This window comes from Haliotis asinina, chromosome 16 (genome assembly GCF_037392515.1).
Source record: "Haliotis asinina isolate JCU_RB_2024 chromosome 16, JCU_Hal_asi_v2, whole genome shotgun sequence".
NCBI classification, from domain to species: Eukaryota; Metazoa; Mollusca; class Gastropoda; order Lepetellida; family Haliotidae; genus Haliotis; species Haliotis asinina.
In genome coordinates this window covers 43,368,541-43,394,094 of record NC_090295.1, presented here as the reverse complement: position 1 = coordinate 43,394,094, position 25,554 = coordinate 43,368,541, and the positions used below count along the sequence as shown (strand labels likewise).

Genomic DNA, 25,554 nt, shown 5'->3' with positions numbered 1-25,554 from the left:
CTATCTTGCTGGGATTGTTGGTGATGGTCACCGACTGGCGCACGGCTCTGGCTCCTAATGGCTCTCTCAATCTTCTGAAAGGATCTAATTTTCTGCCGTACATTGTTATATATAAATGAAATATATTTTTAATACTAAATAATGGCTGAAGACATACCTATGGGGGAGATGTGGGATTATACTATGGATGATACAGGGGCCGAGCAGGAGACCTCATTCTCAGGTGACGCACTCATGGAGGGCGCCGTCGACGATTATTACAACGCAGTTGAAAATAAATCCAAACTCAAGCCATTGGGAAGGGACTATTCCAGGTTTACCCTCGATAGCAATGGCACGCTGCGTTTGAAGGCTCACCCGGAGATCGATCTCGTGAATAAACGCACGAGAGAACCGCTTGCTTTATCAACACTGGGCAGTCGACATGGGAGTGACTTGATCCGCGATGAACTAGGTTTCATAGATTACAGTGGCGCGCGACCTAAGATTCCCCCGAAGGTCCGTCAAGATCTGCAAGCTTATGATATTAAAAAGGTGTTGGCCGACTACGAGAACAAGCCCTTCCCGGGTTTCGAACTTACCTTTCGGGAACTGCGGGGGTTGGACCTGTTGATGCAAACCATTCGTGGTCAGCTCTGGAAAAGCACGGCCAAAGTGAGTGAGATAGACGACCACATCAACTATGAAAAGGAAAAACTCGGTGAAACTGAGGACGAGTCTATGAAAGCCACCATCGAGGAACGAATACGTAATTTGGAAGAAGAAAGGCAGGTCTGGTTGGAGACAGCATCCGGCTACAAAGAAAAGCTTCGATCCCAGACCAACCGTGTGCGGGAAACCATCAATCAAGTCCTCTACCGAGACACCATGTTAGCAGACAGGATTCGGATATTGTTCCGGGAGCAAGGGATCACCATCGCCAGCATTCTGACTGCATTGGGTTTCATCATATCAACCTTGGTGGTGTCACTGACAGGGGGTACTGTGGGAGTTCCCCCCACACCCCCCGGCGGTGGTGTTAAAGACTGGATAAAAAAACTCGGGGAAGGCCTAGCTAAACTGGCTGGTAAAGCCGCCGAAGCCCTTCCCGGCATCCTGGGTAGCATCGTCTCGTGGTTGTTGGGCGCTCTGGCTAAAACTGCCACGTGGCTCAGTCAAAACCTGTGGGCAGCCATCGTCGCCGTGGCGGGTCTGGTGTACGTAGCGGCTAAGAAATTTTTAACCAAAGAAGCCCCAAAGCTACCCCACCAACCACCAGGGCCGTTTTACTATCAATATGCTGCTGATTGGAGGCCTGAATATAGGGGGCCACCTCCTGTGGTGTTGGTTGAACTTTAGACTCCGGGGGCGGCGCCACTATACCCGTTTCACGTGGTGGGATGTGTGGTATATAGGGGGTGTTAATATCGGGGTTGATACCCAACTTTTGATCCGCCGTGGCTATGACTATTTTGTTGTTATAACCCACCACTTTTTTTACTCTCAGTTGCATATCACTCGGAGCCATGTACAGCCCCACGCCGAACACGTAATTGACTTTCGATCTGGCGTATTCTAACACGTTTTGGTAACGGTCGATGGCCCGCGGGAGATCAACTGGAGAATTGATAGCATCCTCAACGTTGGCAACGAACTGTTTCTGAGCGTCGAAAGCAGTTCCCTTACCGAGGATGTTGGAGGATGCACCCAACAGCGCCCACACGTACGTTCGAATCGAGTCATTCAAGCGTATTGTACCAGCACGAGTGAATTCTTTCGATGTTTTTGAGATCATTTTAGTCCAGGCTGTGGCTGCATCAGGATTGGTTTGCTTTATGTAGCTGACATGGATCTTTTCATTCGTTGTGGGACCTGTAAATGTATGACGGTTTGGGTTGTATGTACCATCTGCAGAACCGGCTATATATGTTCCGGACCTGTAGAAGTACAATTAAACTATACCGAGACCATGGTTCACACCAGGAAGGCGAAAGTCTTTATTCGTTGGAATCTCAAACTCCCCACAAACACGTTCATAAGCGCGTTTATCATAGGGGTTATTCGTCATACTCCACGCTTTATCTTGGGGAAGAGGAGCACTTATTTCCTTCAATATTCGTCTCGTTTGATAATAAATATGAAACAAAATGACTGCCTTACTCAGTTCGTCTATACCGTAGTCTAGTGTCACACCCGACCCTGTCGTCGCACACCACACAGCAAAGTTGAGTTGGTTCTGCCAAAACTGCATTGGGTTTTGATTCCAGTTTACCACCGCCTGCGCGTTATTAACGGTCACGATATAGTTTTCAAAGATATTAATAAAGGTTGTTTTAAACCCCGTACTACCTACCACCACGATTTTCAAGTGTGCTAAGTCCATATTATAATATATAATTTATATATTATAATATGTACATAACACTTCCAGGAATAACGAGCGGTGAGGCCGTTCAGCTGACGCACGCGATCGATAACACGTCAGGCCAACTCGAAGTCGCACTCTGCGATATCACCTACCTACCGCAATGGACTAACATCAACGCCAGCAACAATAAGCTGTTCGTCAGTGGGACTCGCAGCCAGATAACTGACGGCTACTACAGCGTGTGCTCTCTAAACGACGAGGTCTTCAAACCCCTGGGAGCCGAACTCAAGATGAACGACTCAAACGGTACAGTGGTGTTAATCAACAACGGAAGAAACCCCTTGAGGCTCGGCCGACCATTAGCGAGGATACTCGGTATGTCTCCTGACGAGATAAAACCAACAACAACCGTCACAGGCACGAAGTTACCCGACCTAGTACCGTACCGAGAGCTGTACATTCATCTCGGTCAGGTGAGCACAACGTACAACATTCAAGGAGGTCACCCTTCCACTATACTGAGAGCAGTGCCGGTGAAAACTGAGAAATACAACGACGGTAGAACCGAGTCGTTTTCACCACGGCAGTATAAGAGATTAATCCAGGGCAACATACCTGAGCTGATAATATCGGTGTTAGATATAAATCATTATCCTGTAAATATAGGATACCTCAGCTTAACGCTTCATGTAAAATGACCAGCGCACAAGGGCCCGGAGTGAAAAAATGCGTCAATATCGGGATCTCCGACCTCGGAGACACGCGCGGTTTCGACGCTCCCGGAGTAGATGGTAAATCGTACGCCTTTCAACTGAAAAACAACATTTACAAACGCGTTGAAGTCACCTCCGGTGGAGCCCTAAGTGATATAGTAGATACCACAAGAGCAACAGTCAACACTAAGTACGCCCTTGTCAACACCGGTAATAACTGGATAATATACCCATCGTTCGGGGGTAAACTGTTCGACTTAGACGATGTTGAGAGCACTACCGTCGCCCGAAACAAGCCATATATGCTCGTCTTCACCGAAGATGACAAGTGGGTGTTGTTACCCGATAACGACTGGTTTCTCAATATTAGGCTCGGCTCCCCCTACGTGTTCACGGATAACAAAGATAACCACCTAAACAAAGTCGTGAACAATGGAACCCTGCTCGTGGCTTACGTCCCAACTCAGAGACGTAGCGTAGTCGTCAGCCCACTCGACACTATGGCAGCCCACATGCTATCGAGTAAACCGGCCATACAAAACGTGAAATTGCAGTTGGTGTCTGAATTCGAAGGCGTGGTCAGTATACTAGAGAGTCTACCGGCAAACTCAACACTGATCATCAAAGTCTACCTAGGGGAACAATCGGGGAATGATGTCGAGATCGTGAAGGGGATCAAACTCGGGTGGGGGAAACGACACCAGTATCAAGTTTGCAACGTTTACGTGTGGATGGGTGTCGGCTCCAACACCAGTCTGCAGGGGGTCAACGTGATCGTGGAAAACAAGATATCACTAACCAATATCTTCCTGCCTGACAACATACACTTCATGGGTATGAAGTTCACCCCTGAACTATTATCAGAAAACCAGTTGGAAATTATATCGTAATAGTATAACAATGACCAGTCATCGTCCCAACACTACGCTTAACGACCTAGGAGATACGGAGGGATTCGATCAGCCTGGTGAGGAAGACACCTTATATATCCTGCACTTCAAAGACAACGTGTACAGACGGGTGTCGTTATCAGATTTAAAAGAGCCCAAATGGCTGATCAACTTAACACTCGCCTCACCTTATATCACAATAGACGAAAATGCGTGGATCTCTAAGATTAGGAACAACGGTATCTGGGTCGGGGATTTCATTCCGGAGAGGATACCCATGATAACTACTGATACCGAAAAAAATAGGTTAAAGACTGGAGTAAAAAATAAATTAACATTTAGCAATTATTCTTTTAACATAAGTCTTGATATATTCTCCCCTTTCACACTCATCATAGAAGTCTTCTTTAATGATTTAGACAATGAAAACACCTCAAGAGTACACCAAATTTTACCCGGGGTGTCAATACACTGGTATGACGAACACAAAGGCCAATAATGTCGTATTGTTATGCAACAGGATACCCACGGGGGTTCTATAAACCGCTTAATAAACCTCAGTGGGGTTTTTATTACAACAGGAAAGTCTATTAGATTCTCACCTATTACCCTGACTACTAGTCTAGAACTTATAGACTTCAAATTAATTTATAGAGTATTAACTGAAACCCAATTAAAATATCTTTCATAATATATACACCTGGAAATTAATCAAGCAACACCCCAATTTTTTCTATTGGAGCAACTTTGAAGTGTTCTGACAATCAAAATATGCCGGGTTGATATAGTTTGACACTTTTTTATTCAACAGACGATCTCTGACAAACAACTTAAAGGGAAAAAGTATCAAGACTTTGCTTTATTGCAACGAAATCCAAATTCTTAAAACTGTCTTAAATTCATGAAAAAATGGACACAATTTACTATTCATCCACAGACGTTGTTGTCAGGTGTATTAACACAAATGTCACATGGAAAGAAAGAACAGTCATCTGAGAGTCTGCACACCGACTTTCATCAATATCTAGTGTGTCCTCCCTGCGCACGCACCACCGATTCCAGACGCCTCCTCATTCCTTGGATGAGTCTCCGGATCTGATTCTGGGGGATCCTGTTCCACTCCTCATGCAGGGCAGCCGTCAATTCGTTGAGATTATGGACTGGTGGGTCTCTCTGCCTCACACGACGGCCAATAAAGTCCCACAAATGTTCAATGGGGTTGAGGTCAGGGCTCATGGCAGGCCATGGAATTCTGTCAATTGCATTTTGCCGCAAAAAATCATTTACAGCATGCGCCCTGTGAGGTCTAGCATTGTCGTCCATAAATATGGGTCTCGTTGCCAGAGGATGGTTCTCAAAATGAGGTACCACAGCCCTGTCAAGAACCTCCTGTTGGTAACGAACACCGTTAAGGTTGCCACGGATGGTAATGATATCCAACTTGCAGTTCATGGAAATGCACCCCCATACCATAACGGAACCTCCCCCAAAGGCCACAGTCTCCTGGATGTTCCGTGGAGCCATTGCTGTGTTCCTCTGCCTCCAGACCCGAGTACGACCGTCCACCATGTGCAGCAAGAACCGGCTCTCATCTGAGAAATGGACCTTCCTCCAAGAGGCAATGTTCCAGTGCAAACGGTCATTACACCAGGCCAGTCGGGCTGCCTTATGGGCTGGAGACAGTCTGGGTCGCTTGATTGGCCTCCTTGCCCGGTATCCTGCAGCTTTCAGACGATTCCGAACAGTCTTGTTCGAGATGGGTCTCCCTGGAAGCCACTCCTGTCTCAACCGAGAGCTCGAGTCGAAGGACCTGCGCCGTACAAGTCTCAGTAAAGCTCTGTCCTCCCGGACTGTGGTCTTCCTGGGTCTTCCTGGTCTAGGCAGGTCTTTAACTTCATTAGTGGCCCGGTATTTTTTCAAAAGTTTTGAAATTATGGAATGATGTCGTCCGATTTGAGTCCCGATTTGTCTTAGAGACATACCAGCATTCCTCATGCCGATTATTTGCCAACGAGTGGCCTCTGATAATTTCCTACGTGCCATGACATTGAAATGAATGAAAAACCGAATGCAATCGACAACCTGCGCTTGTAAACACCCCAGGGAAAAAGTGCATTTTTCGAAAGTTGAGGTTAAAGCAATGCACGTGCGCTGTGCAAGCTTCACGCGCGTCATATCAACCCATGAAAAGCTCATGCTGTATGTCAATACATCAAAATTGAATAATCAATCATCAAAATTACTTCGTTAAACTTTGTTAAGTTTTTATGTGTCTTTGAATTTGGTGTTGCTTAATTAATTTCCATATGTATATATTATAGGATGGGTCTGTACCCAGTCGTAGAGGAAGTAGCGAAGACGCTGGAAACCGTAGATGGATTCCGCTTGAGGCAGTTATGTGATGTGAAACGCCAACTAGAACAAGACCATGACACGCGGAAAGCACTATGTAAAAAGTACCATAGAGCTTTCAATATCGTGGACGGGGCTGACACTACCCTTATGGCAACCAGTATGGGACTAGGGGCTGCAGGTGTTGGGTTGTTGGCTACCATCGTGGCTGCACCTATAGTGCTAGGTATTGAAATAACAGCTGGGGTGGCAGGGGTGTTAGGGTTGGCGCTTAAGTTGGTATCACGCAGACTGCATCGTAAGGTATTGAAACACGACGAGATCAGGGTTCTGGCCGAAGCAAAGCTCAACACAGTGAGTGAGCGTATTTCCACGGCACTCTCTGACAGTAAGATCTCAGAAGAGGAGTTTCGTTCAATCCTCTCTGAACTCACAAAATATAACGGAATGAAACAAGATATTCGGTCCAAGTCTCGTAAGTCTGCTATCAGCGAAGACGAGAAAAAAAAGTACATAGAACAGGGGATACAAAAAGCCCAGCAAGCCTTTATTATGAACACCAAAGAGATCATAGGCGGTTCACGTTAAACTGTTTCATCGATATAAACGTAACATAGGCCGGGTAGGGGGTTTGTAAGAGAAGAATTATTGATCGTACCGTACGGCACAGTGTTACCTCCTACCAACACACGGTAAACGTGACATATGTAGTAGGGGTAATAGTAGCAAGAGCTAAGGGCCCAACCAACGCCTTAGTTAGTAAATAAGGCGTTGTAGAGACTTTTTTTGAAAGTGTTTTAGAACTCCCATTCCCTATACTACTGATGTTGCACAAGGAGTTTTAAAGTTGCTATAAATTTTTAAACCGGAGGTCTTCCAGTGCTGCGCTTCGCCAGGTACTCACGACAGCATTGACTGACATGGCATAATGAGAAATCCAAAATAGACTTCACGGTTCAAATATAAATCATTATGAATCATTATCAACGTTTAAGTTAAAAACGACATACTGATTACATTTGCATCTGTGGGACAAGCATGTTAATGACCTAACATTTTATTAAGATTTACGTATTTTAAAGATAAAACTTGTTGCGACTCTCCATTCTTAATTATTGTTGGACTGTAATTCTGGGAGTTGATGTGTAAATAAGCTACTTGCTAATTGCATTATGCTTCAGTGGATGTTCTTACACCTCTCTCTATATATATGTGAGTGAGTTTATGCCGCTTTTAGAAATATTCCAACGATATTAGAAATAACCAAAAATGGACACCACACGTTGTATCCTTGGGGGGAATTGAACCAGGGTTTTAGGCGTAACGAGCGACCGTTTGAACCACTAGGCCTCCCGACCGTTGTGTGAAGACGTTATTGACATAACTTCTTCTTTTGTTTTCATACAGAAAACTTGCGATGCTACATCTCTTTCCCCATGAGGATCGTGGTTAGATCTGATGTTCAGCAACACCAATGCCGATTTCAATCCATAAATCCATTCATTATCAATCCTTGATAAACGTATGTTTTGGTACTTTTGTGCCAACGGTTTTGAAATATCACAGTATTACTCTATCGTATTTAAATACAGATCCTGAACATAATCGAAGACGCCACTAGTCACAGGAAGAAGTGTCTGTATTTTACTTTAATCTTTTCCTCTTTGAATCAAGAATCAAATCAATGTTGGAAATCTCAAAATGTTTAGAGTTACCTGAATTTCCATATATCGACCAGGGTTGTATTCAAATACCTAACAAATTTGCAAACGTTTGCAACACCAGCCTGACAAAAATAATAGATTTAGTATCTATATTTTAATGGTGACAGGTTTATGTGCAGCCTGGTCACGCCAAGCTGTTGCCCCTGACCATTTTCAGTAAACTAAGCATTAAAGTCAGGTGCACAAGTCTGTAGCTACATAAACAGAGTCACGTGATTTGATTTATGCATGTATGTAATATGTAACAAGATACTGCTCTACACTGGTTCGCTTCCAGCACACATCACAGTCTCCAGTTCGTTGCTTTCTGTATGAATGGATAACAGCCCTTAAACTTGCTGAAGATGGAAGACAAAAGCAGCTGCCTAGAAATGTTCGCTCTGTTTTTCTTCACAGTAACCGTGGTAAGTAATCCTTCCATTCTGGAACAAAAAGTAATAACTTACACAATCACATATGCAGTGCACATGACAGTCTCCAGTTCTTTGCTTTCTAAGAGATTGGATAACAGCCCTTAATCTTTTTTATGAAGATGGAACAGGAAGTATGAATTACCCACGCGGCATCCGTTGCTCGCCTTGATCTTTCGAAAGAAATACGAATTTAATATGCTGTCTCCTAACAGACCATGGCTTGTTTTGTCCTAGCTATACCCAATATCAGGTACGGTAACAACAAGTTGCACAATTAAAATGCTTATCAGTATGAAAAGCCACAAACCCATATGTATGAAGTTTCATATGTCCAAACTACCTGGCACACATTTGTTAATGCTCTTTTTCCCGTTCAACGCCACATGTCATACTTCTCATGTTAAATTTAATAATATTGCAATCAACAGTCTTCTACAATTCCATTACGAGAATACAATTCAATTCACATTTTGTAAGATGTCAACCCTTACGAAATCTGTATATGTTTGCTTTCGAAAGATTGACATTTAACATTCATTATGAAAAATAGTCACTTGGAATATTCAGTTGCTTCATCGGCAAACGTCAGTAGCAACTGTCCACGTAATCATGGTGTAATTGATACAAAGAGTAAATAAAACTAGGCTTAATACACAGCCCTATGACAGTCCAATAGGACAATGAAACTCTCAGTAAAATAGAAATTCTGAATCATATTCAACGGTTTAGCATGAAGACCATAATTAAATAGAACATAGAATCTACCTCTACATTTAGTAGTTTTCTCTGTACAAGCAGGTAGTGTAAACAAGTATCGTTGTAGCACATTCATTCCTAAAGCCTGCTTGTTCTTCACATATCGTGTTATCATTTTCTACCCTACGTTTTAATCTGCAATGTATTATTTTTGTGGCAATCTGGAGGGTTATTTTGTACATAGGTACTAATATACCTTTGCTCCAGATGGTTTGGTGATGGTTGGAACATTCATTTCCGGTAATACAAATCTAAACCTGATTGAGTGGGTTAGTGAGTTTGGTTTTACGATGCTTTTAGCAATATTCCACAGCGATATCATGGCGGGGAACACCAGAAAATGAGCCTCACACATTGTACCCATGTGGGGAATCGAACCCGGGTCTTCGGCGTGACCAGCGAATGCTTTAACCACTAGGCTACCCCACTGCCCCTCTAAACCTGCTGAATAACTATCCCTGTATGACTGTATCGCTTGTTCAGTAAACGTTGACTCCAGCTCAGCGAGACGTATTGCAACTAACATTCTTCCAAAACATTTTTTGCTATGAAGCGACCACTCTAGGATATGTAACTGTTCGTGTTTTTTTTTTTTTGTTTTTTATTGTTTTGTTTTTTTTCCTTATATCTTAAATGTGCTGCGGGTTTCCCATGATCCATATCGTAATACTAGGTAGCAAGCAAGAGGGACATCGTGCTACGGTTGAACTGTACCCTGGGTCAGTAGAGCATTGAAGCGTGCATCATGTTATATAATCATCTAGGTCGAACTGTAGTTTACCACGCTCAATATTCGGCAAAATGTCAATAATATGGTTTCTTGTTCAATACAAAACCGAATTCAATATAGAGGACACCAATCTTGTATTTCACTTGTATTCTACATCATTAACTTCTACAGACATGTATGTCATATTTTATACAAGTGTCCAGATGATTTGGCTCGATTGACTGTAAACAAACAAAAAACTGACATTAAGTAAATGCGCAAGCTAAATACACAAACAAGATGGATTGTCATTACGTTTGTTGAACGCAAATTATCCTAACGTACATTGACCAAAGTTTGTAACATAAATAATTACCTTTTGTAAAACCTCTATATCATGTTTTCTATCAAACTTCTTCACCGTGTACGCTTTCCCCGGGTGCCTGACCAGAGTTACTTCCCTTAAAAGCTTTTGCAAGTGCACGACAGAATTTCCATTAACATTTTCATAAACGTAACAGGACACATTAATATTTGCATACAGGACAAAGTCATTCATAGTTGATAACTGATATGTACAGAAATCATACATCAAACGGTAGAGTGTAATAAAAAATTCTCAAAGGTATGGCGTCACTTGTACATAGCTTGTCTCCATTAAAATACAAACTCAAGATATGGTTTCAAATGGTACACATATCCTGCAAAGTTTATTATTACACTATGAGTCTCGGACGAGGGATCGTGTGAACTGTGAATCTGCATCTTGGAGTGTTGACAACATTTTGTCGTCTTCCAATATTTCAAAATTTACATAGATTTCAACATCAAGCAGATCAGTCAGAGATGAGAAAAACCAGGAATGAACCACTCTTTAAAAAGTATGTAAGTAGTTTCTAAGATTATATTTGCACAAAACTGAAAGATCTCCACAAATAGCGATGGAAGTACAGAATATGAGATTGTCACCAAAGAACTGGAGTTTGCATTTGTCAGTGTAGCCAATCATGATCCACAGAGCTAAGTTTGCAATAGTGGATTCGGATGGAGATCTCTTATCTAGTCCCTGAACAGAACCGTCAAAGTACCGCTGTGTGTTTTCTAGCAAGCATAGTTGCTTCCCTTTAAAGTCAAACAGTAGTTCACAGCCATAAAACCTGGTTTTCTTTGCCATATTTTAACACTGGTAGCTGGATGTAGGACAGCATCATTCAGGCCCAAGCATCAGCCCTAAGTGACTTCATACTCTGTCTTGCTTTCTGAGAACACTTTTCGATTCTAGATGTACCATCGTTTGATGGTAGCAGATGAAGGGGAAGACGTCCCATAAACTGCTGAAAGCCTTTCTTCAATGTTCTTCACCAAGTTTCCGTCAAGAACTAAAAACTTAATTACTGCTCTATACTCAATTTTATTCATTTTCACTGCCATGAGGGGGGTCTCTTTCTGTCAATGTGAGCTGTTCAATAACTTCTGAGAGTAGGATACCAAAACTTATATATCACATCAGCTACACCCCAAGGTTCAATGTCGTACCATCGGCTGTGACACCTGGGTATGAGAAATGCTCAGGGCTCAAAACTTATTGACATCCCCTCGTATGTTACTCTAATCGCCAAGTATTTCTCCTGTGTCTCGAGTTGGGCCGTGGGGAACCAAGCAGTTCAAGTGTTCGCTCACCACGCCATGTTCGATTCTCCACATGGGTACAATGTGTGAAGCCTATTTCTGGAGTCCCTCGTCGTGATATTGCTGGAATATTGCTAAGAGCTGCTGAAAAATACATGTTAAATCAGACGTTAGTAGTATATCGTCGTAAGTAGTCGAATCAGCTGATGCAATATTTTCATAACCAAGTGGGTAGTTTACAGTTTTAGTCTAACGATTACTTTCATTAAAATTATTACTGTGCTTTTAGCAGCATTGTATGTTAAACGCCATTTATTGGCATATGTATGTACAGTATTGAGAGCCATCTGATGTCCCTTTGGTGAAGAACAAACGCGTGTTATGTCGTCAGCAAGCAATATATCCAAACCATACACACTACTCAATTACTAGCCTGTCTCAGAGAGGAAATCAAATCATTAATAAACACTAAGAAAAACCAGCCCGACATGATTCTGCCTTGGCCAACACCTTGCTCAAAGGGATACCTGTCAGAGTCTTCACCCTTATATCTTACATAAGCACAACTATTTTTATAACTGTAGTGCAGTAGTTTCCAGGTGTTTCCCTGGATGCCCAGTTGATGTAACTTGTAAAATAAGCCATCGTGCTATATTCTGTCAAATGCGTTTTCGTTATCTAAAAAGACAGCCTATACTGTATAGTTTTTCTCAATGTAATATCGGATACTTTCGATAAGAGCAAAAACGCTCATAACTGCCCATGTTCCTTTATCAGGGAGTATATCAGGGAAATAAGGATTATTTTCAACTAATTTAATTTCTGTGCGTTTAAGTAATAGCGTCTAAAAATGTTTTCCAAGACATGACGTCGGGGATTGGATTTTCCTTTCTACCTTTATAGATCGGAATGACCATACCAGGTCTATAGTGGCGCATAGCGATATTTAATCATTTTGTTAAAGAGGTCACAGAGATTTGTAATGAGACGCTGCCCCTCGTGGATTATGTGCTCATTTGTAATGTTATCTGGGGAGATTTGTTCTTGCAGAGAGATTTGACAGTATCCCGCTCCTCGATCTTTGTGAAATCCCTTTCCTTCATCAATCAAATAATCATCTAGTGTTTCAATACCCTGAACACTCTGACATATTTTATCTTTAAATTATTCATCACATATCCGTGATGTGTGTGGCTGACCTTAGTCTGAGTAATATCTACCCTATAGTCTACACATACCAGCAGGTGTTGACTCATTTTAATTATCATAGTTAAGTATGGTTATAACATAAATTCTGGATCTTTCCTTTCTGACAGTTTTGTAAAAGGGTTTGATATCACGTTCAGCTGCATGTTCAATGTCTTGGATCTTTTAGATTTTTTTAAGTAGACGTCTAAAACTTGACTGTTAACCAATGCTCTAAGAACTACTCTCATACAGTAGTGGGCATTATCTAGGCCATCCCGTTTCCAGCATGGTCTTAGATAGGCCTGTACGTACTTTGAGGAATACATGAACTGCTGACCTCAAAAAGGCCGTTGGTAATAATCTGACAATGGTTTTCTAAAACTTCACAATGGTCAGTTGCAGTATGTATGCTAGGGTCGTTTACGAAACTGAGATATTTTGCTACTTCATAATCAAACATGTCTAAGGTATCCCTGTTAGCTTTCGTCCATTTTGGGACTGTGGGCTTTTTATGAAAATCGTCACGACGTAGGACGTTTTCTGAGAGTGACATAAGACAAGGAAAGTGATCCGATACTGAGTAAGGGCATGAGTTTATTTCTTCACAGTTTGTAACATCGCCCTGTACTCAATATGAAACAAGAAACTAATCGATTAGGCTTTGCGAGAGGTTTGGATCGATATGTAAATCCGGGTCCATCAGATCGAAAAGTATTAACAACATATAAAAGGTAGCTATCACGTATATTGTTATTGAGATTCTTGGTCCGAGCAGTCATAGGGTGTTTACATAGACTCTTCAAAAAGAAACGCAAAATGATTTCCAAAATGATACTTACAATATTGTACACATATATCAACTCAAACATTGTTTTAGGGTTGTACTTTGTTTCTGGAATGTTTTAGAAGATCATGCGTGACCAAACGGAACCAAAAATGATTTTGAACGGTTTCATCAATCAGGATTGTCATTATGTGCGTGGATGTCATGCAGCACGAATATCAGACATTGATTGTTTCTCACGTGCAAAGCATGGTTACAGCATATGACGATAAAAGACCCATATGAATGTCACAATTTCATCCACGATCTTTTCAAGTACTGTCCACGAAAGTGGGACGTCTCAACGCTTCCGATCGAAATCAGACAATGGGACTATTGCAAGCTGGCGAATCAAAGAGTGAGGTGGCAAGGATCTTCAACGTTCACCCCAACACAATAACTCGATTATGGGATCGATTTCGTCAAACAAATTCAACAAATGACCGTCCAAGATTAGGAAGACGTAGGGTTACCACACCTGCCCAAGATCGGTACATCCGGGTAACCCACTTACGTGACCGCCGTCGTACCTCCCGGAACACAGCACAAGAACAGTTTGGCGCCCGAATTGTGTCCGATCAGACAATCAGGAACCGTTTCCGAGAAGTAGGAATATGTGCCAAACTTCCAAAAGTTGCCTCCTCCTTGACACGACTACATCGACGTTGACGATTGAGATGTAACATGGTGCTGCCATGGAACCTGGCAAACTGGAGGCGTATATAGTTTAGCAATGAATCCCGTTATCTCCTCACGCGACGTGATGATAGAGACCGTGTGTACAGACGACGCCATAAACGTTTTGCTCCTGCCTGCATTAGACAGCTGGACAGATTCTGAGAAGAGAGTGTTATGGTGTGAGGAGCGATCTCATACACCCGCAGACTGGAACTCGTGCAATCTGACGGTCATTCGATACATCAACCAGATTCTCCGTCAGCACGCCCTTCACCTTGTTGACCGTCAACGGCAGCTCTTCCAACGCCAGATCAACCCGGACCCCACACAGCACTTGCCACTGTGGACTACCTGGCCAATAACAACATCAATACCCTCCCCTAGCACTCCAGATCCCCGGATCTTAACCCAATCGAACACCTTTGGGATCAGATCGATAGACGGGTAATCCACTACAGAATCCTCAACAGGAGGAATGGAGAAAACAAAACATCCAACGACTGATTCGATCTGTATCCAGGAGGTGTCGGGCAGTGGTAGCTGCTGGAGGTGGTCATACGAGGTGCTGACTTCAACATCACCTGGTGGATAGCAGTAATGACGGAGATAGCTATTATTCTCATGAAAATGGGCAAGATAGCAATGCATTGCTCCACAAAATTTCATTCATGTATCTTTGTTTTTCGCTAATCTACAAGTCCGTGAATATAGTTTATATTGAATGTATCGCTCAACTGAGATCACACACGATAAGAATTGTGTGAGAGATGGCGAGAAATATCTTTATATACTATTAGTTCAGTGTCATGAAATAATCTTAAGTTGTCTAAGTTCTCTTCTGACAGTGCTCCAGTAGAACTATAACATCAACCGGAAGAGATAAAGATTTTGTTATATAATCCGAACCATGTAAAACACCTTTCACATTCTATCTCATAAAGGATAGCGTCATAAGGATATGAATACAAGTTGTATACATCATGATATATTGTCTAGATAACATACCAAACACAGTCACCTTAATAGTAACTATTGTTGTTATCAGTTTGGCCGTATCAGTATCTCATCCGTCATTTGGGAATATAGTCTTTATATCTAATATCAGCTGGCCAGAATTCTGGATCACCAGACGCAGCAGCTTCATAGTCATCAAAGTCAATGTTAACTTGCACTGTATATGTATCCTGGTAGTTTTGTTTCTTCTTCAAGTCGCACAAACATTACACGGACAATTCGTTCATGTGCATAATCAAAGATAACGTCCTTTACACATTCAAATGAATCGTCAGTTTTAATGTTATACAGCACACTCATTTTACTACGCAGCCTTGGAACTCCTTCTAAGGTATTGTAAGATTCGATGGGATAGGAATTTGGCTTACCCCGTTCTCTCTGTAGCTTGTTCTTGTGTTTATCAGAACGGTCAGTTTTCCATGGATCTGTTTCGTACAGGTCACATTGGACACTGCTCCGTGTATATGTGAAGTCATGTTGACAGTTCTTATCAGTAGCATCCAGGACAATATTATTACCAGATGCAGTACTCCTCGCTTGCTGATTCTGCTGTTTTATGTTGCAATGTGACTTCCGGTTGTTTGGTTTTGTCTTGCTGGGACACAACTGGGGCACTCTTTGGACCTGTTCTCGTCGTTTCTGTAGATTCAGAGTTGCTTTAATTCCATGCAGTTAGTACTTGTACTTCTGGTCTCTGTAGCACTTGTATGTTTAGATATTGCGGTGATATTGGTGATTTTCGTTTCAATGATTTTCAGTTTTGCATCAACTGAGCAGTTTAGGGGTAGCATTTCAATTTCAAGTTCTTTTATATGATCACGACAGATTTTGTTTTCTTGAGTGATTAGTTTCAATTCAGCTCTAAGTTCAGTACGCCTGTCTTCCGAGTCCTTCAGTTTTGTATTTCTATTGTTATCAGAACATCTTTTTCAGAGATTATTTACTTTAGATTGAGAACTTCATCAATGAACTTGTTTTCTAATTCCTGAATCTTCTTTTCACCATTTTCATTTCCAAGGAAGACACGCTGCTTGATCTGTTTTACATGGCTGAGAATAAGTAATAGTGAATCATTCTCATCGTGTGTATTGGTGACGTCACCAGCTGTCTTGTCCAGGTTGTTTTCTTCATTATCGTCATCAAACAGTCATTGATATCCCTGGTTTCTTACTCTGGCACGACTAAGTACCTTCGACTGTAGCACATGACCCGGTATTACACCTTCTTGAGCATGATAGATATAGTACACATCCTGATCATATTTGTTGAGGAGAGTGCCTTTAACACTGCGTTTGTTCCGTCTCGATAGGAGGTTTCCAGCCGGGAATTCTTGAGTGTCTTCAGCGAGTCGTGTAGACTTTCTCGTATGTGATCTAACTCCTTAGGGTCATTTCTGTGTACCTCAATCAAACCTGCTTGAAAAGAATCTTTGTCTTTGTTTCCAAACCTGCACTTGACTTCTAAGTATATGTCTTTGTCCTGGGAGTCGTTGGGCTGGTGTTATACAAGTGATCTTGAGCGACCTTTGAGCGACCTATGACCGTCCAATAGCAAGACGGTTAAATATATTTAACCAATCAGACAACGGCTACTACCTAGGGATCGGAGGGACTTACAAAATATCCAGGTCACTGACACAGATCTCTCCACAAACAAAAATCAGCATATAACACAGTTATATGACCAGCAGTACATGTGCTTTGGGGTCTCTAGTGACATGGTTACCATTATGTAATATTTCCGCAAGATGACATCCTTGAATATTGCCAAAACACTCTTTTCAGCAACTGTTTACTCACCGTTTTCGTGGTTGTAACGTACGCCGTGTGCATCACTTGGAAGCGATCGTACGCTAAATAGCATTCGGAATCGTCGGGGTACGAAGCTTTTCGAGATAAAAAGTTCAAAAGGTATGTGCGAATGTCCACCTGGTAAGCTGTGTTCTGATTAGTCAATCTCAAAGGTTAACTGACGCGACCTTCCATAAGGTTTTGTTAGACTCAGGAGTGGAGTGTAACAAAAAGTACTGAGGCTAAGTTTACTTAGACTGTAAATATGTCGATTTGCAAACAATCCGCAAAAAATGCTCATTTCTGCAGTAATCTCTCCTCAGTAAGGTCCTTTGCTCATGTTTCCTATCTCCCTACCACTGGATCTGTACTTTGGCCGAACTTACTTTGACAGATATTTCACAACTTCAATTTCAATTTCAGATAGTCTTTGTTTAAAACAGACATGAAGACATCAATATTTCCAATACCCTGTGCAACCCAGACAAAGCCAAACACAAATCTATATAAAATGTCTTGATATGAGACGCCCAAGTCGTTCGTCAGATTCATCCAATGACTTTAGCATTAAATAACACTGGTGGGGCAACTACATAAACTGTAGACGTGAAAAATCATTTCCCCCTATTTCCAACAGTACTATAAGTGGGAGGAATACGCTGCACCTCCCCATGCCGAACTGACGCAGCATCAGTAGAACTTTGTCAGCAGCGGATAAAGGACTACTTCTTTGAGTCATCTTTTTATAATCTAAATCTTCGTGTCACCACGGTGTCTGTGTACTTTTCTAAAATGTTGGTTCTATCCGCCAGTCCTCTGGCTGCCATCTTTGTTTAATTTAAGAAAATTTTTAATGTTTTAAGTGACCTATATGAAGGATTCTTAATTTAGGAGGTTTGATTTATATGGCTTATATTTATATGGCAAAATCATTTGGTATTAGTTAGGTTACTATGGAAACTAACAATTCTTTGTAGACTTAAGAATATTCTCCCACGTTTATTGAATGTGGTCCGTAGACCCTAATAGTTTCTGTACCGTGCAGGTGTGATTTGGTGCACATGGTCAAGGATCGAACTCCGACCTTATACTCTCCGATCTGACTTCATATCCAGCAAGCCTTCATCTAATACACAACAGATGCTGTTGAGACGTTTTATCATAAAATTTTCTCTATGGTCATTTATTGTCTAAAGGGTAGACCTTCGTATAAACGTTTCGGTTTTATACTACCCATTAAAAGTTTAGACTCTCTAGTACAAATACAACCACTTACTTCTGTCAAGTGTTCGAAACTAGATTTTGCTAAAGATTCCATACTGTTTAAAGTTACTGCTCACACGTGAACTGATGCATTGCAAAATAAATACGTAGTGTTGAAAGGATTATTGTCATGAGTTAATAAATTCGTACGTAGTGTTGACAGGATTATTGTCATGAGTTCAATAAATGATGAAACACAGTGAAAACTGTCGAAATCTTAACCAAAAAAGTACATCGAAACGCACTTGTTCACATGCACGATATTTGCACATGCCTTTCAGCAATTTGCTGCATGATCCTAGAGCAGTTGATATGCATAGTAGGCAGTTGGTTTTCTCAGGTCAGTGGAGAAATTCATATACATATACATAGCATGTAGTGAGTGCTTTGCGTAGTTTATATGTAGGTAGTATATATGGACAGAGATATTTGTAAGAAAGGTCATGTAGGAGCTGTTGTCAGTATTTATTATCATGAGGTCGCCCTCGCCACTTAAACATATCATGTATCCCTTATTCAGGATATACACCATTCCAAGACGGAATCAACTCGTAACGTCTACTTACTTTATTTTGTGAGGCGTCAGATGTTCTGATTTTTACACATCTGATATTGAGAACAGGCAGTGATTCTTTTAGTATGTTTATTGCCGGTAACATCCGTTTCGTGTGTCACGTAAGTAGAAAACTAATAAAATATATAAAATTAAATGGGCCAGTGAAATACTTATCGTCTTAAAGTTTCATACCTTGAATTCTGATGGAATGTTGGCGTTAAAAGCTAATATTTAACCCTGTAATGTTCATCTCTGCATAAAACGTGTTACATATTTTGACTATTCCTTAAAATACCCATAACGATTTACCTTCTATCAGACATGAACCTTTAACCATGCGCTTTCTCTCCAGCCTTAAACCCATGAAGACTCAACTTAGAATTGATCCTCCGAAAGCCATGCTTGCTGAATGGGCGGCTGGCGGGATCAGACTCACTGAGTTGGTTGACACATGTCACCGAATCCCAACATGCATAGATCAATGCTCATGTCATTGATCACTGGATTGTCTAGTCCAGACTCGACTATTTACAGACCGTCGCCATCTAGCTGGAATATTGCTGAGTGCGACGCAAAACTAAACTCACTCATTCTGTATATCCTACAATAGAGCATCAACAATATTCATCTTTTTACTTGGTTGAATATTTCAAACAGCGATTAAGGAGAGTATCGTCACTCTACTACTCACATCCTGTCCGACGTTGAATATTTTACTTGCACAGCGGCAAGCCACGATATCATCCACACTCGCTGATAACGACTGGCAGCACAAATACACTCAGATGCGTTCACCTTCACATCACAAGTTCAAATAATTCTTCTTAAGAACTGTTTGATGGTGCTTGAGCATCCCTTTTAAGACATATCCGGTTAATGATAGTCTGGCGACGTCATGTAACAACACTACACTATCATCCTGCAAAAAAAACAAGTAAAGAAAAAAGTGCCAAAAAAAAACAAGCACATTTTAAGAGTCAGGTATTGGACAGGTATCTGTTTCGGTGACAGTGGATTATTGTAGTTTCTTCTCTATAATTCCCTTTGAGACCACTTTATACATACTTTGTGATATATGATATACACGTCAAACATTTGTATTCGGTACAGTGTATGTAAATACACTTCGCCAGTTAGTTGTGTCCTTGTTTTGTGAGATATTCACCAATTACTTGCACCATATGTTAGCTTTCTTTGTAAATACGCTACAGTCTCACTCGACTCTCGGATTACCAATGCTAAAATCAATAGGTGGGCAATGGGAGGACGACCAATAGAGCCCCAGCAATAGGGCCTACAGTGACAGGTGCTCAGACAGTTTGGACACAAGAAAACAATAGTGAATAACCAAGACTTTCCAGTTTATTTGTAAGTACATCAACAGGTGGAAGACAACTAAACAAAGATCATTAGTCACCGGTCAGAGTTAAATTGGGCAGTATCAATAGGTCCTCGACTATTGGGGGAACGACCACACAAAGCGGTTTGCAATTTGAACGAGTTGACATGTGGCGAATACACTTCAGAGGTGTGTTTTATTCCAATATACAAGCTTGATTCATTATGCTAGATGGTAATATGATTAAGTCAAATTCGGTGACCTTGTGTTGTATTTGCATTGTTCAAATACCACAGAATCAGAATAGAGATATTCAGCTTGCACACAGTAAGTCAGATCCAGCAGATGTGTCTCTTAAACTTGCTCAATCAATTCCAATCCATTCTTTAAACATGACAGCGACACTAAAGCGTCATTTTTGCCCCATTAACCTGTCATGTCTGCTTGTGTTCCTATCGAGGTCGATACGTTGTTAATCAGCACCCACATTCTATCGGATGAGCAGAAGGAAAATGCAGACACACTGGACGCGGGATGTAACGCTGAAACAGAATCAGGGGTTCAAACATCTTTTAACAGCCACTTGCCGGAGACAAGTATTAGATAAGCCACGACCTGACAAATGACCCCAATTTGCTTATGTGGGAACGCCCTCCAGAACATTCCATTTCAAACAAGAGGAAAACAGGTTGTCGTCCTAATATTGAAAAGTTCAATTTCCTCGTGCGAATCGTGTGGTGATGGGTGTCCTAAATCTCTCTTCGACACACACACACGTTTAATAGTAGCGGTATTGATTTCACGACACGGTCAGCATGTATTGCACGTGCTTAATTGCGAATCTGCCTGTAGCAACCATGTGTATTCGTCCAGATCACTTGCTCCGCCTGCTTGTCGCAAACGCGTTCACTGCTCTGGCTCAACTTATATTTGTCAAGCAGTAATTCTCACTAATTTTCCACATGCCCTGGCTTTTATGACATAATGATTATAATGCAATTGCGAAACAATAAATCAACATGGTGTTTGATGTTAATGTTTGGTGGACTATCATTGTGAAATTTGATAGCTACATTTTTAGCAGATATGACAGTTTATTTGCAGTTTGAAATCGTAAGCAGAAACTTTCTAGTCGCCCACGGACATGTAAGATAACGTTATTTCATTTTCCAGCTGGCCGGGACGCAGGTGGTATTTTTAACCGCTGCAGAATGCTGGAACACGTTGAATTCACTTGCAAACTGTGTCCGAACATGTATGTTCAAGCATGCGCTAAGATTTAGATTAAAGTAATTTCTGCAAAGTTTCTAAACAGAGTTTATTTACCTTTTAACAGCTGAAGGGGCGGTGGGGAAGGGGCGGTGGGTAAGGCGTTCGCTCGCCAGGCCGAAGGCCCATGTTTGATTCCACTCATAGGTACAATGTGTGAAAACCATTTCAGGTGTCCCCCGTCGTGATATTACTGGAACATTGCAAAAGTTTAACTCACTCACTCATTCTGGACTTGCATTACAAAAGCGACTATCTTGGGCAATCATTACTATGAAATCCACATACACCATCATCTTATTTAGCCCCATCTTATTGCAGGGTATACCTCTAGGCAGCTTTGGACCTTGTCTTCCAGACCTACAGTGTCTCTGGGAAGAGGATTTGAAGGCCGTGAGTTCCTTGTTCCTTATACTGAGCATCGGCTGTTTTCTGGGGTTGATCTTCACGAACATGTTGCTGACTACATTGAATGGATATGTCGTGCTGATGCTCGTCGCCGTCATACGAGGCGTGTCCCTCGTTGTGTTTCCCTTCACAGGAAGTCTAGGGTTTGGTGGAACCGCCCTGTTCGTCTGTGGAGCAACTTTAGGCATATCCTCCGTCGGTAAGAAAGCCATTTCAAATGAAGATACACCTATGACATGAGTGAATGACTTGCGACTGACGCCACATTTTACATTATTCCTGCATATACCAGTTTGCATAAGTCAGCTTGATGCAGGAAAAAGCCCGACGATAGACTCCTGCCATATCCAAATCCGGATAGCGAGTTACGGTTTCTTGGACTAGATAAGCGAGCATGACTGGCACATCTATATTTCACACGATTTCTCTAAATAGTAAACGCCTTTTTAGATATACCATAATATGCAATAAACCAAACCATCACACATTCAATATAGATATGTTTATTAATAATAAGCATGTTGCCCTCCTTTAAAAGATTAAGTTTAATATGCAATTACTACTTTGAGAAAACAACACACAGAGCAATAGTCCAGCTGTATGACAGTATGTAGATGCTTCATTTTGGACAATGTAGTGTTGACTATTCTTTTGTGTTTCTAACAGCTGCTATCCATCAGTCGAATCTGATGTGGCCAACCAAAGCAGGACCGATCCATTTTGTAATGACTGGAGTTGCTGTAGGGTCTGCTCTCGCCCCGATACTGGAGAACCCCTTCTTGAGTGATGGCGTCTTCACCATAATGATGACTTGTCGAGGAAATGAAACATTCCTCCCCGATTCCCAAAGTACTGATACCCCTGGGAACATCACATCAACAGAAGACCTGGAACCACACGGCGAGAGCTATGAATCATCCTTACAGATGAACATATTGAGGGATACATTTGCTTCTGTTGGCAGTTATTCATTTAGCAAGAACATGACTGTTTTAGTACCTATGACAGATAGCCTTACAAAAAGTAATATATCGAACACAGACGATTCAGGTCTGAACTCCGTTAGTTGTGCACAGTTTGTAACTTATATTGAGTATCCATTCATAATTTATGGGTTACTGGCAATACCCGTGACTGTCGGTCTTTTCATCTGCTATAAGCGTGAAGCCTCTAACAGTCAGAGTAATCCCTACACATCTCTAGACAAACCCCAAACTCCCACCTACAGTTTTGGGCAGAAATATTTTATCGTCCACCTGCTGGCTTACAGCACATTTGTTCTTGTCGTGTCCGGTTGCTTCAGCAATCTCATCGCATCGTTTGGCATAACATGTGTTCTTCACATAGGGCTTAATACAACATCCGTCATGGCTTCAGTATTCTGGCTCTTCTACACAGTCGGCAGATTCGTCCCATCAAAACTGCCTGATTCCGTCACATCCGTTCATTTGATTTCCGCCTGCTTTGTTGGGATGTTTGTTGGAACAGGTATCCTCTTTCTCTGTATCAGCTACGGACTTGTCCCCCTGTGGATCAGTGTTGCCGTTCTTGCTTTGTTTACAGGTCCCCTGTACACTTCACTGTTCACGTTGGCCAGGGAGTACGTGCCCCTTTCTCCTGGACTAATCACGCTTCTTTCAATGGGCGGTATGATTGGGCTCTTTATTGGACCTTTTTTGCTGGGGGTATTAATGCACATGTTTGGTCCAAATATGTTCGTCTATGTCATTGCAGCTGTGTATTTTATACATCTCATATTGTATATGGGTACGGTTATTTCCGCACAATGTGCTAAATAACCCGTTGGTGTTATTTCAGACACTCAGAGTTCGACGGTACCTTTGACAGATATATACTACCAGATCACATGTATTTGTCAGGAAAAATACAGTTGCACTACTCTTCATGGGTCGAGCTATATTTGTTCAGAACCTCCTGTTGTTTGACACCCGTTGAGATACGGGTTAGAAATGGTTCAGTAAAATATTCTTGTCGGGATAGGGTGGTCGACCTCGCTGACAAGGGTGACACATATTATTGCATCCCAGTTATGTAGACTGACTCATGTTGATCAATGAATTGTCTGGTTCAGACTCGACCCATCTACTCGAAACACTGCTGTAGGTGGGACAACGTTATTGTTAACCGTGGTTTTCTTTTAAACATGTAAAAACTCACCAACAGCAGAGTGACCAATGGTTGTGCCATATATGAAGCCAACAGGTCCTGCGAGAGCTTAACTTCCAGTTTAGAGTTGACACATGGCATCATGTGCCAGGTGCGAAAATCAGTGCTCATGCTGTTGGTCACTGAATTGTCTGATCCAGACGCGATCATTTACAGACCACAGCCAAATTGCCGGAATATTGCTGAGTGCGGCGTTAAACAACAGTCAGTCGATAAATCATGATACTTCCCTTAGATTTTACAAAAACGGATAACGTCGGCGACTAAAAATAGTGAACTGATGAAGCAGATTCCCCGTGACGTCATATTTAAAACAGCGTTGGCAAGCATTTCATTGGTCTTGGAAGGTCGTCTTTGGCCATACGAAGAAAGTGTGTAAACAGTCGAGTCTTCGCCATACAACCCTGAAATATTATCCTTACTTTGGTCCATTTAGCAATAAGATATTCACGAATCACTACCTTGCCTGTATGCGCAGAACTGACATCTAAGTGTCATATCAGTTGTGTTATTATACTAAGTTTTAAAAAAGCGACAAATCCCATTCCACATTTATAATAAATCTCTGTCAGCAGCGCACATTGTACAATTCTGATCACATCCACATTATTTTGTTGTCATAGCATTGTGACGTCATGGGTACAGATAACAGTTACTGGTCATTACTTTCACCTGGTGATGGACCTATATCAAGCCCTGAAAGGTCGTTTCAGAGAATAAAAATAAAATAAAATCCAGAAAATACGTTGTGTTTATCTTTTAAAGTGCCAACCAAGCATATATCATGTGTTAAAGTGTTAAAGTGTTAAAGTGTTAAAGTTGTATGATGTTGTTTGTAATCGGGAGTGAATGATTTTGCATCTGTGAAACATTCAACACCAACACATAACTGTTGTCTCACAGGAAAAGTCTGGCTCCTAATAATACTTTATGCATTATTTTTATTATGCAGAACCTCAGATGAGTGAGAAAGTGACTATAACACGTCACAATTTAATTCTGGACTCACAAAAGTCCAGAAACTCTCAGCACTGTGGCCACTCTCTTAAAAGAGATTTGGCAAAATTAAACACGCAGCTGTTATGTATATGTGCTAAGGATGAAAAATTGAAAAAAAATTTTTTCGAAAACTCAAAATTTAAACTCGCTCCCCCATGGGCACGCCCATGGGCGAACAGTGACCAATGGGTAGGCCCATGGGCAGGCCCATGGGCGAAAGTGTTTAATTTCATCCAGAATAAATGTTTTGGAGGTTGTAAATGAATGAAAAAATGTTAATAAGTATCATGACACAAATTTCAACTTGTTGTGACTTGACTCTGCTAACTGACAGCGATTTAAAAAAATCTCGCCCATGGGTGAAAAACATATTGGCCCATGGACGAGAATAATTAATTTCATTGAAACTACATGGTTTTTTTCCCCAGGCTTTGCAGTTTTTCAATAAATGAACGTGTTTTTATAAGTGTCGTGACACGAAATCAAGCTTATTTTGACTTAATTCGG

The 25,554-nt window shown here is 41.5% G+C and overlaps 1 protein-coding gene across 2 annotated transcripts in view; it reads left to right on the top strand.

Annotated features, from left to right (window-relative positions):
- LOC137268201 (major facilitator superfamily domain-containing protein 4A-like) overlaps positions 1-24,790 on the top strand; it is a 36,994-nt gene extending 12,204 nt beyond the window's left edge. Inside the window, exons 2-4 of one of the 2 annotated variants that reach the window (XM_067802739.1) lie at positions 8,304-8,430; positions 21,775-22,060; positions 22,528-24,790. In XM_067802739.1, coding sequence (XP_067658840.1) covers positions 8,371-8,430; positions 21,775-22,060; positions 22,528-23,660 — 1,479 coding nt within the window. In that variant the 5' untranslated portion in view covers positions 8,304-8,370 and the 3' untranslated portion in view covers positions 23,661-24,790. Of the gene's footprint in view, positions 1-8,206; positions 8,431-21,774; positions 22,061-22,527 lie in introns of those variants that run through there. The other variant, XM_067802738.1, reaches the window with a different exon arrangement.
- Positions 24,791-25,554: the final 764 nt, after the last annotated feature.